This window comes from Bolinopsis microptera, chromosome 10 (genome assembly GCF_026151205.1).
Source record: "Bolinopsis microptera isolate Bmic1 chromosome 10, MBARI_Bmic_1.0, whole genome shotgun sequence".
Taxonomy (NCBI): domain Eukaryota; kingdom Metazoa; phylum Ctenophora; class Tentaculata; order Lobata; family Bolinopsidae; genus Bolinopsis; species Bolinopsis microptera.
This window is the reverse complement of record NC_087081.1, coordinates 6,963,161-6,975,717: the sequence shown is the minus strand read 5'-3', so window position 1 is coordinate 6,975,717 and position 12,557 is coordinate 6,963,161. Positions and strand designations below refer to the sequence as shown.

Below are 12,557 nucleotides of genomic sequence, written 5' to 3'. Positions count from 1 at the left end.
TTCGAAACGAAGGCGCTTCCTAATGTACCCCACAGCATCTGAGTACCTCTGCCCTGTGTGGTATTCCATCTTACTAGCCAGCTTCTTTACTAGTCTTTCAGCTTCACCACCCATTCCACCAGACGTTGAGAAAACGAACGGCGTGAAGCTTCCTTTCTCTACTTCCAGGAACCTACCGTTTTCACATTTTCATGGGACTGGTACATTGCTGGGATCGATTTCACTACAATACTTTGAATATTGATAACAAAAACAAATATTTGATGTGATCCTCCCTGGACGGCATCAGGCATTTATTTCCTCCTACACTACTTCTAGGGATGCCACACCCTAGAGATATGCAAAGCATTTTCATGCTATTAGCTAATCAACATAACCACGCCCTGCTTGATTGGACCGTAAAAGATTTCGACTGCACAAATGTTATTTTCCAAACATTATAACTGGCTGGTCACACACATCTCAATTAAATCCCCCTCAATATGTGTGAGAATTTGTTAATAAAATAAATGTACATTTTTGAATTTTTTAAATTTAATTTGAGAATTAAGTACAACAATTTTTAATTAGCACTGTATAGTTTAGGATATTTATAGCTTATTATAACCATTGATACAAAGGCCATAATCGTTCGCCAGAACTCCAATATCCACTTTGAAGCTGCATTTTATATTCTTGAACTACACAATATAAACTAAAACATGTTTTAGAGTAGACTTTTTTGTCACAACTAGACCTAACCTATAGCTATATAAGTAACAGTTATAAACAGAACCGGCCCCAATTAAAATGTATGCTAATAATTTTCTTCTAGTCCTAATATGAGCCTTGTCTCACACGTTGTATGACCCGCCACGCACGAGTGCGCGGCTCCCTCTGTATCGTGAACATGATAGTGAAACGATTGTAGCGCGATGCACTACCGGGTCGCGCGCGCATCAAATAATGCTTCTCGCAACCTTGAGGTGACGTACAACACCTCGTTTACGCAATCAATGTCTGAAAGGCTACACACGTTGCATATGAGGACAAAAGCGAGGGAAATTTTGGCACTCTACATAAGTGGTGCCAAAATCGTTGGGTGGGTTGGTGGCTAGAGCCTTTTTACCGCCGTGAGGCGGGCGCGCGCTACTGCAAGCGTAAGGGCTCTGGATATAAAGCAAGTTGCTCTCGTCCAATGAAATCGCTGCATTATGTAACATGTAAGCCAAGCTTCGCATACGAATATATGTAATTCAATTATGCATAATGCCTTGCAAAATGTATCGATTTCATTGGACGAGAGCAAAGCTGTTGGAGACGTTTGACTACAAATGGTAGCGTTTGATCGAAAACCTAGTTTCAATTTCAGCCCCCCTTGTGGATACAGTAAAACATAACTGAACTAATTGGAGAACTTAGCCGCTTCAACGCGCTGCGTAAATTAGCATTCTTGCTTCGCAGAGCAACGATCTGGAAGGGTTGACAACGTCAATCAAAACTGAATTAGCGTTTCGGTGTGTAAAAGCTTTCAGGCACGCGCATTCCTTGCCCCGTTAGTTACCTATCGGCCTTTTAATTGACGATGTCAATTGATCTTCGCAGCTCGGCGAGGCCCACTAGCGCATTTTCCCGATCTAGCGAAGTGGTTGCGAAAAGCATAATTAAGTGCGCGGCGCGGCATAGTAACGCATTGCGATCACAAATGTGAGTGTTTCCGGTTCCGTCAGTTATTTACCTGGGGACCTCAGCTGCTATCATGTTCATAAACATAAAGATTAGGCGGAATGACAGGCTGAGCGCGGCCCAGTAATCAGTTATCTGTGGCTCTCAGGCTCAGCTTAACTTGTCATTCCGCCATATCTAGTCTGGATGATGATTAACTACCTTACTATTTACACTCGACTAGACTGCATGTCACGTAATTTTTTAACCGGCCGTTCTCTACACTCTAGCTGACCCTGAACGATGCAATTCGAAACCCTAACCAACCCTAACCAACCCAACCCTAGTCCTTGTAGCGTGATTCGCTGACGGAACCGGGAACATGCACTCACATCTGTGATTTGACGTAGCCCAGCTAGCTGAGGGGCTAAAGTGGATTAAGTTTAAAATGTTTCTTATGTCAACTGTTTATCATTTATGAATCGTCAATAGTGTATGTGATAGTACAGTCTTATGTATGATCTTACCTGGGGACCTCAGGCTATCATGTTCATCATGTTCATTCGAATAAAGATTTGGCGGAATGACAGGCTGAGCGCGGCCCAGTAAGTATGATCCTACCGTGGATGCGATGCTATCGTATTCATATCATGAAGCGATCAAAGTAGGATTTTATCCAAATTCTTTCTGCTTATTCATATCCAGCAGCTCTATCAAAATGTATGTATACCTTTCCCCTCTCCCTCCAATCCTCCTCTTTTTTGCCTTAATATGTACCAATTCTCTTCCTCACAAACTATTAGTTGAGAAGCTTCTAAATCCTTTTTATATAACAGTGATGCACGCCGCCGCCGGACGCCGCCGCGCCTTGTCATACGTTGTATGACCCGCCGCGCACGAAGTGCGCGGCTCCCGGCTTGTATCCCGGTGAAGCGACCGTGGGGGTCACCACGTGATACAAGCCGCGCCGGCACATTTTCACACGCCGCCACGCCGATACTTTTCAAGTCGGCGTGGCGTGAACAGTGAAAATTTAAAAAAAATTTCAAAGCAAATTTTTTGGACGATACAATTTAGAAAAATATAATTTTATGTGGCTACTCGCTGCTATGAGGCCACTTCGTTACGTTCATCATCACATTCAGCCAACGTTAATGCTGTAAATACCACACTTATTACATCATTATTTCATGCGCGCACGTACGCCACAAGTTTTGTGGGCCTGAAAATTCAAACCTAAATTTTGACAAAATTATGTTCCACGCCGCCGAACGCCGCCACGCCGGGCCATTTTGGGCACGCCGTTTTGGGCACGCCGCCGCCCGCCGCCGGTTGGCGAAAAATGAACCGGCGTGCATCACTGTTAAGTTATTATATTATATAACTTTATTCAAATCAAAAATAGAACATAAAGAACATCTTGATGACCTGATAAGTCACCAAGAGAAAAATAACACAGAATAAACTAAATCATGCTTAACTCTCTCCATGCTTTTCTATCTGTTGCAAAATGTCTTAAATGGTATAAATCGTCTGTATTTACAAGTCTAAAGTTTCTGTCACTTAAATCGTTCAAAATAGTTTTTAACAAGTTTGACTGGTGTCGTCCGACTCTACCTCTCATCAAACTCTGACTCTCTACAGCAAAATGTAAGGCAAGCTGGGCAGGTGAGTTATTATCACTGCGGAGGATGTGACCGAGCATTCTCCACCGTGCACGAGCAACACGCTCACTTAGTGGAACAACTTCGCAGCGTTTGTATAGAGTCACATTTCGTATGACAATAGGGTAGGTCATGCCGATGATCGTACGGAGATGATTCCTGTGGCAGACATCAAGTTTTTGAAGGAGTTGTTTAGATGTTGCCCAACTGCTGCAATTATACATCAGTATTGAAACAACTTGTGCTTCATATATCTTGAGTCGAATCTTCAAGGGTATACGTCTACCTTGTTCCCAGACTTTTTTGTAGTTCTGAAAAGCAATGTTAGCGAGTATACATCGTCTCTTGACATCTTCGATGCTGCACAACTTAGAGCCTAAAGAGATAGATGACCTCCAAGGTTCTCTACCTCTGAGTGTCTCTCCTTTGTCATCAACCTCGTTCTTGCCGGCCAGATAGAAGTGGGTGAACTCGGTTTTTGACTCATTGACAAAAAGATTCCACTCTTCCAATATCTCTTTACATATTGGCAACAAAGACTCCAAGTTACTTTTATCCTCATCAGTAAAATCAGCGTCATCTGCATACTCCCACTCGAGGGGTAACAGATTCTCAGCTATGGGAGGGTTAGGTCTTAGATAGGACATAACAGCACGCAGTCGGTAAAGTGCTGCTGCCAGATATAGAGTGAACAAGTTTCCAGACAAACTGTCGCCTTGAAAAGCTCCAATCGTGACAATAAACTCTCCCGATATTGTTGAGTTCACTTTGATCTTCAGTTTAGTATTTGCGAGCAAATACCTTACCAGTCGAATGTCGTCCTCACTACAACCAGCATCAGCTAAAATGTCAAGTAATACCGACCTCTTTATGGTATCAAAAGCAGAGGACATGTCAATGCCCATCTTATGAAGAGACCAGCGTTTTTCTTTGACAACTGACACTAGTATTCGCTGGGTCCAAACGATATTTGCACAACTATGGCCAGGTTTATAGGCATTCTGCCAAGGACCAGTGTATTGAGATACTTGCCTTTGGATGCGCTTTAAGACTATCATGGACAATATCTTTCTAGTACCGTTTAGTAGGCAAAGTGGGCGCAAACTCTTAGGGGGGCCTAGTGGCTTTCCAGGTTTTTGGAGCGGAGTAAGGTATCCCTCTGTGAAAGAAGGTACATGTTCATGGAGCTCAAAGGATCGATTAGTAAGTTGTGCAAATGTGGAAAAAAAGATTTCAGGAGAGTGTTTGAGAAATTCGTTTGGGATCCCATCTGGTCCAACAGCTTTACCGTTCTTGAGTTTCTTGGCCGCAAGCTCAACTTCAAACGCTGTAATGGGGTTTTGAAGGGGCCTAGGGTTACCTGTGAACGGTTCTAGTGGTGGTTCACTGTCAGGTCCAGTGTAGTGTTCTTCGAAGTACTGGCGAATGATTTCAGCCTTGTCTCGTTCATTATCTACCATTTGGTTGTCAGTGTTGAAAACAGACACAGAGCCTGCACCCGTTTTCTGTTTGCCTGATAGTTGACGAGCGGCTTCAAACATTCTCCGTCCTTCGTCTATGGTGGCTATAGAGTTAGCTAGGCTGTTTGCTAACTCAACTCTCAATGTTTTCAACCGTTTAGTAATGTCGTTTGAGAGCCTGTTGATTTTAGCTCTGAGAGCTGTCCTGTCTCTGTATTCGTTGTTGTTCAGTTGTTGTAAAAGTTGTTTCCTTTCTTCAGACATGCTAACAACTTGACTGTCAGAGGAATGATTCCTCTTTCGCTGTGGCTCGCGAAAACCCACAGTGGAAACAGCAGCTTCTTTAACTTCACGAAAAAGCATATCAAATTGCTGTTCCGTGTTGTTGGAAGTAAAGTCAGGATCTGATACAGTTTGCTCAAGTTTCTGACGAAGTTCTTGCTGATATTGTTGTTGAGCCTGTTTGCTTCCAATCAAGGTTGTTGTGTTATAAGTCTTCTGAAATGCTCTGCTCTCCCTGTACAAAATGAAGCGCTGCGAAAAATCTGCCTTGGCAACAACAAGTTTGTGGTCACTGCGGTGCTTTGTACCTGCATATGACCTGGCATCAGTTAGCAGTGCCTTGCTTCTGGACTTGCAGAGTATGAAGTCAATCTGTTGGAAATAAGGTTTACTTTTCCTGGTTGCTCGATCCCGAATCCAACCAGTCCGTGTGGTAATGTGTCTGCTGCTATGGGAGAATGAAGTGTTGGCAGCAAACAGGCCATTAGCAGTGAGAAAGTGTAGCAACCTTTCACCGTTTTCATTCCTCCTCCCAACACCATGTCTACCAATATTCACATGTAAACCATTTTCTACATCAACAGGGCTTCTTTTGCCAAGTTTGGCATTAAAGTCGCCTAACATCCATACTTCAAATCTAGCAGGTACACTGATAGCCTCGAGTAGCTCATCGTAAAATTGGGTTGCTAAACGGGGATTCTGAACTGACTTGGGATTCGTAGGGCTGTAACAATTAACAATTCTGATATGACAAGGTGGTTGATCCACCCTTTTAGCACTTAATTTAAAGTCCATATAAACAACTCTGTCACTGATCTGATGATGGGATACTATACATTCCAAAAAACGCTTGTTAACAATAAACCCAAGTCCACCGTGTCTATCGTGTCTCTGATCAAACAAAAACAATCGATGATGTCCAGGGAGTGTTGTTTCCAAGTATTCACGTGTCTTGGTCTCCTGAAGTGCTAAAATGTCTAAGTTATATCTGTCAATGTCCTCTGCAACGAAGTGTTGCCTGTATGTGGTCGATAGACCGCAAACATTCCATGTCCCAAAATTGAGTGTCGTAGCCATGATGAAAAGAGTAGCGTAGACTAGGAATCCTGCGATCTTCCTCGAGGCGTTAAACGTACTGACTTTTACAGTCATGCGGACCCGTTACAGTCACACACCATCCTAAAATCACTGTTAAGTAATATAATAATATATATATATATATATATATAATATACAATAATATTTGTCATACGTTGTATGACCCGCCGCGCACGAAGTTGGAAGTGCGCGGCTCCCCCTTCACTATAGTGAAGCGACCGTGGGGGTCACCACGTGATACAACAATAATATAATAAAGATTACTGATACCTGGACCTGAATAAATGATACATGATACTACCGATTTTGGTTCCTCGTATATTGCCTTTACTTTTCCTGGCCTACTCAACTGCAGTTTTTGTCTATACTTTGCAAATACGTATTACGTGGTAACATAAAAATTGTGCACGGAATTTTTAGAATTTTTTTGTTTGCTTTTGTCAAAAACTACCTGCAGCTTCTCAATCGAATGGCAATGTAAATGTTCGAAAACTGGTACTGACCAAATGCATGTTTTTTAGCTTATAGCTCTTAATTCTATTACCTATCTAATAGCTGTATATATTACGGACGACTGAGAAATGGCTGATCAGTTATCTTAATAATTCACAGTGTAACTTGTCTATTCTAAGAACTAATCATTACTTACAAAACTATCTCCTCAGTTTGAAAATATAAATGAATCAATCGGGTCTACACAGCATCGCCATCGGTGATGAAGATGTACTGTTCATGTTCAAAGGAATGTTCCGAGATCTCGCGCCCATACAAATACCTCTGTCCATCATAGTGCTGATTCAAAACACCGTAATCTTCATGGACTATTATCGGGACAGAGCTAAGTTTGTGTCAAGGCTCTTCATGGGGATAGCACTGTTTGACATTCTCAAAGCACAAGGTGAAATAGTTTTATCTGTGACCAGTCTTTTAACTTACGCAGGCTATTTTGAGATAGATATCCTGTATAAAACATTGTTTTACTACATGATGACAGCACTTCCCGGAATCAACTGTTCAAAGCTCTGTAACCTTGTTATGACCATCACTTTAACTCTAAAAGTGGTGAACCCCTTTCGTAGGATAAACACGGAGGCCTTGAAAAAAGTTGTTCGAGTTCTCTGTTTGATCGTCACACTGCTTCACATCTCTGATGCTCTAACTGCTATTATCCTTCTGAGTGTAGATAAGGAGCTGGCATCCGATGGACCGGGAAAATATTTAGTTTTACTTACAATTCTATTTTTTGATATCCCAGGTATTATTCTTGTAGCTGCAGTACTCTGTCACAGAGACACCACCGGTTACTCAAAGTGCACGGAACAACCTCTGAGAGCCCAAATTGTTGGGGGTTTTCTCGCATTCCTCTACTTCCTCGTAATACCTCTCACCGTTTTTATCTGTATGATGATACAGATAAAGTATTTGAGACGATCTCTCAAAAATGACGAGGAAACAGCTCCACATGTCCCCAACACTGCTCGACATGTCTCAAGAACCGTCTTCCTGGTGTCAACTCTATTCTTTGTCTGTAATGCCACCTTTTTTTTCTTCTGCCTGTCCTGGCTCATGTATCATCGGAGTACCGTTTACGAGAAACACGGCGAGAAATATTTTCTGAATTTGGGCGTAGAGGTAAAACTAAGTGAAGCAATAATCCCCGTTTGCTACTCAAATTTGACTTTTTTTCCGTTGCAAATCATATTTTAACGGTGTTAAGTTTTTTATTATTTATTGAAATTATTGATTGTGATGATAACAATGTAATCCTTTACAGATCGGATTCGCTGAGTTCACGTTGCCACTAATCTACGCTGCAGTCTACCCAGCCATCATCATATCCCGGAAACAGGAATTGAGGGAGAGGTATTTGGGGTATTTAAGAAGAGTTGCTGCCTGGTTCAGTTGTGCTTACCGAGCAAATAGTGACGGGGAAGCTGTCTTGATCGAGGAGTAATTACTTAAAACTAATTAGGTGGAACTATAACTTTTAATCGTTTTTGAAATATCATTTCTAAAAAGTTGCACAAGGTTTTCGAAAAAAATCGGATTGAAACAATTATTATTACCCGACTTATCATTATTAGTCCGTCATTTTGTAAACAAGTTGTCTAGTTTTATTGTTTATCTCTAAATTATAACTCTTACTAAAAGTTATAATTTAGAGATAAAGAGTTATAATTATACTAAGAGTCTTAGTATAATTATAACTCTTAGTATAATTATAATTCTTAGTCAATTATACTAATTGATACTGATAGTGATTAACTGCGACTTAAATACTGTGATCATTTCCCGAGATTGTACGTTTATGAAACATTATTCAATTTTATACCCAAACTTAAAGTAAGTTTTTTTGTAAGATTGTGATTTCAAACATCTAAAAGTGTTGGGCGGCAAAAAACATCACGTGACTTGCTACATAACTATTGACTAACTGCAGGCGGTATTGACTTTGTAATTCGGTAATTCTGCCAAGACTTGAGAACGCATCACAGAGCTGGCAAGCACAACCGTCGCCCTTACAGTTACACCCCCTTTACTAGTAGTAGTATACCCCTTTACTGTTTTTCCAGGCATTTATAAGACTCATCGGAACTTGGAAGTCGTTCAGCACGTTTATTTTTAGTTCAAAACATTCTAATTCAATATCAAATATGACAGGAATAAGAAATAGAGATGTCACAATTAAATTACATAAACAGGTTCAAGATGATCACGGTGAACCTATATGTCCGTTAATTAACTTTAACTTTAAGTAACATCGTGTGCTATCAATGCCTTAGCCGTATTTTAGGGCTAATGAAATAATTTCTACCGGTATTTTGTCGAGCTGAACATCCTACACCCTTTCAATTTGAACATCCTCGATTTGCTCGAATCTAAAAAATGGCGAGCCGGAGGCGCCAGTCTTACAGATTCTAATCTGATGTATCATAGCTTTTTCAGCTAGTGAGTTATGTCCAATTTAAGGTTAAGACTGGATCTAAATGAGTCATTCTACGGCCTACGAAATAATTTCCACCAGTATTTTGTCGACCTGAACATCTTACACCCTTTGAACATCCTCGATTTGCTTGAATTTAAAAAATAACGAGCTGGAGGCCAGTCCACAGTCTTACAGGTTATACTCCGACGTATCAGAGCTATTTCAGCTATAGTGAGTTAAGAGTCATTCTACGGCCTACGAAATATTTTCCACCGGTATTTTGTCGACCTGAACTTCCTGCACCCTTTGAAAATCCTCGATTTGCTTGAATCTCAAAAATTGCGAGCTTTAAGGCCAGTCTTACAAGTTTTAATCAAACGTATCAAAGCTACTTCAGCTAGTGAGTTCTGTCTAATTCAAGGTTAAGACTGAATCTATGGGGGAGTCATTTTAGGGCCTACGAAATATTTTCCACCGGTATTTTGTCGAGCTGAACCTCCTGCACCCTTTGAAAATCCTCGATTTGCTTGAATCTCAAAAATTGCGAGCTTTAAGGCCAGTCTTACAAGTTTTAATCAGACGTATCAAAGCTACTTCAGCTAGTGAGTTATTTCCAATTTAATGGGACATACACCAAACATTTTTTTGATGTTTGGAAATCGGTATTACAACGACAAACGTGACCAAATGTTAACAAAAGCTTAATAACGATAAATAAAAAGTGAATTTTTCCGAATGAGGGAATTATTTTTAAAAACTGTTTACGTACCTTATATAGTTATATGTGCCTAAACGTATTGTTTCTTTCCATACTTTTATAATATGAAGTCAAATTGGGGGTGGCATCAAAAACAGTTTAAGTGTATGCCCCCTTAAGTAATCATCGATTATCGAATTGCCTCAGTTAAAAAAAATTGATGTCATCAACACAACATATGCTTCAAATTCTTTTTCCGATTCAGCAACCGATCCTTGTTAAATGTTAAACAATTAAAAGCTATCAATGTAAAATCAAATTGTTAAAAGAATTGCTGTTCAATACCACTTACATTTGCCATACAATTTGATATTAAAAGTGGTTGTCAAATAAAGTTACATAGCAATTTGGTGCCTTTCGTGTATAAAATGTTGCAAAATTATACAACTGGAAGCCTTCTTTCATGGAATCACGACTTCTTATAATTCAGAATGAACCAGTTTCAATCCTCTTCCAACAAGAGTATATTTGATCATCCAATACCAGAACTTCTGAAAATGACATCCACTAATCCCCAGCACATGTAGTATCACGTGTAGTATCACAACTGCACTTGTAGCATCACAACTGCATGTGTAGCATCACAACTGCACGTGTAGCATCACAACTGCACGTGTAGCATCACAACTGCACGTGTAGCATCACAACTGCACGTGTAGCATCACAACTGCACGTGTAGCATCACAACTGCACGTGTAGCATCACAACTGCACGTGTAGCATCACAACTGCACGTGTAGCATCACAACTGCACGTGTAGCATCACAACTGTACGTGTAGCATCACAACTGCACGTGTAGCATCACAACTGCACGTGTAGCATCACAACTGCACGTGGAGCATCACTACTGCATGTGTAGCATCACAACTGCACGTGTAGCATCACAACTGCACGTGTAGCATCACAACTGCACGTGTAGCATCACAACTGCACGTGTAGCATCACAACTGCACGTGTAGCACGCGTAGCAACTGAGCTTCGTTCTTGACATGATTGTTTCCATCTCTTATAAACATCTGATTATATACACACTTAACCCACTGACAGAGTGTTCCACATACCCGCATTCCGCATCACGTGACAAAAGTAACAATACCACGTGACAAGAGTAACAATACCACGTGACAAAAGTAATAATACCACGTGACAAAAGTAACAATGTCACATGACAAAGTAGCAATGTCACGTGACCAAGTTACAATGTCACTTGACAAAGTAGCAATGTCACGTGACCAAGTTACAATACCACGTGACCAAGTTACAATGTCACGTGACAATTATGACGGTCGTTTTGTCCTCTTTTCGTCGTCTTGATTGGCTCGTCTTGTTCTGTCACACATTCTCCGTAATCTCTGTGACACGTTCTGTTACATCCACTTATATGATGAATGTGACACGATTTATATTCATCCGGTTTTACTTGAGCTGATAAGATTATCTGATTGGACAAACGATGACAAAATCACTCCGCAAGCGTTTGAGAGCACTGTTGTTGCAAGTGAGCTGTTCAGTCAGCACTTGTTCACTCTGCAAGCGTTTTATTCTGTGCTGTACTTTTGCATACTTCTGAGGTATTCCACAAACTCTTCATAGTTGATTACCTGGTGGAAGAATGAAGGTTAATCTATCAAATCAACATTAATAAAGTAATAACCATGTTTAGAGTAGAACCCCTGAAATTAACCCCCGAGGAACCCCAAACTTTCAAAGTAACCTTCAAAGAAACCTGGACCCTGATTTGTTTTGACATGACGTGATGAGTTCACATTGTGACATAGTTTCTGGTTTTTGATTGGCTAATGTTAGAAACTGATAACCCGCGGTCACGTGTGACGTGTACAAAAAAGTACTGTTAACCTCCCAGTATCTAGATCTATAAAAACACGATTTATATTGAAAAGCAGACATTGGTTCTACTACCTTGGTTCTAAACAGTTCGTTCTACTCCGGAGCTGCTACTTAACTAACAAGTTAAATGATTAGCTAAAAGGTGAAATGAGGTGAAGTGAGGTGAAATGAGGTGAAATGAGGTGAAATAGCGTTCAGAACGTGTCTGATTGGTAAGTGAACTGTTTAGATGGTTGTTACAGGTCTAAATAACAAGGATACGGAGTAGTAAGGATTCTAGTAAGTGTTGTTACAGCGTGTCTCTCCCTCGTAACAACGACTTAAACTATATATTTGTTATACTTATATTACATATTTATACATTAGTTAGCCAAATAAGTCACTAAAACATGCAACTGATCTTCTCAACTGTCGGTCATGTAAACCTTTACAATCAATGATTGTATCATGATATACAGTGTCATACCCAGTATCGTAGAAACTCTACAGTACTATAGTGCAACGACGATGGGGGGTCACGGCGTGATACAAAATATACTTAAATTATTTGTTATTCATGATTTGTAATATATAGTAGCGTTGTAAGTATTAAAGTAAAGTAAAGTATAAATATACATAAACTATAATATAATAATATCATATTCTATGTATACTGATAGTAATTGGATAATATCCAGTTGAAAGAGACAAGGACAAATGAAACAGGAAGTTAGGAATGTAGGCAAATTTTCGGCGTTAAACGCCATCTTCAGGCTCAAATTAATTGTTATATAGTTATGTTGAAAGTGTTAAAACTGTCCTTGTCTCTTCCAACCGGATATTATCCAACTATCAGTATTTCAATCATGAGACTAATAAGTAATAAACAGCGAACTACT

General features: G+C 40.2%; 2 protein-coding genes across 7 annotated transcripts in view; both read right to left on the bottom strand.

Moving 5' to 3' along the window:
• Positions 1 to 12,557, bottom strand: part of LOC134821752 (Krueppel-like factor 6) — a 93,733-nt gene that overhangs the window by 56,044 nt on the left and 25,132 nt on the right. The gene's annotated exons all lie outside the window — the stretch shown is intronic.
• Positions 10,079 to 12,557, bottom strand: part of LOC134821753 (calmodulin-like) — a 104,362-nt gene continuing 101,883 nt past the window's right edge. For 4 of the 5 annotated variants that reach the window (XM_063832499.1, XM_063832502.1, XM_063832500.1 and 1 more), the window contains one exon: positions 10,079 to 11,432. In XM_063832499.1, coding sequence (XP_063688569.1) covers positions 11,370 to 11,432 — 63 coding nt within the window. In that variant the 3' untranslated portion in view covers positions 10,079 to 11,369. The remainder of the gene's footprint in view (positions 11,433 to 12,557) is intronic. The other variant, XR_010161044.1, reaches the window with a different exon arrangement.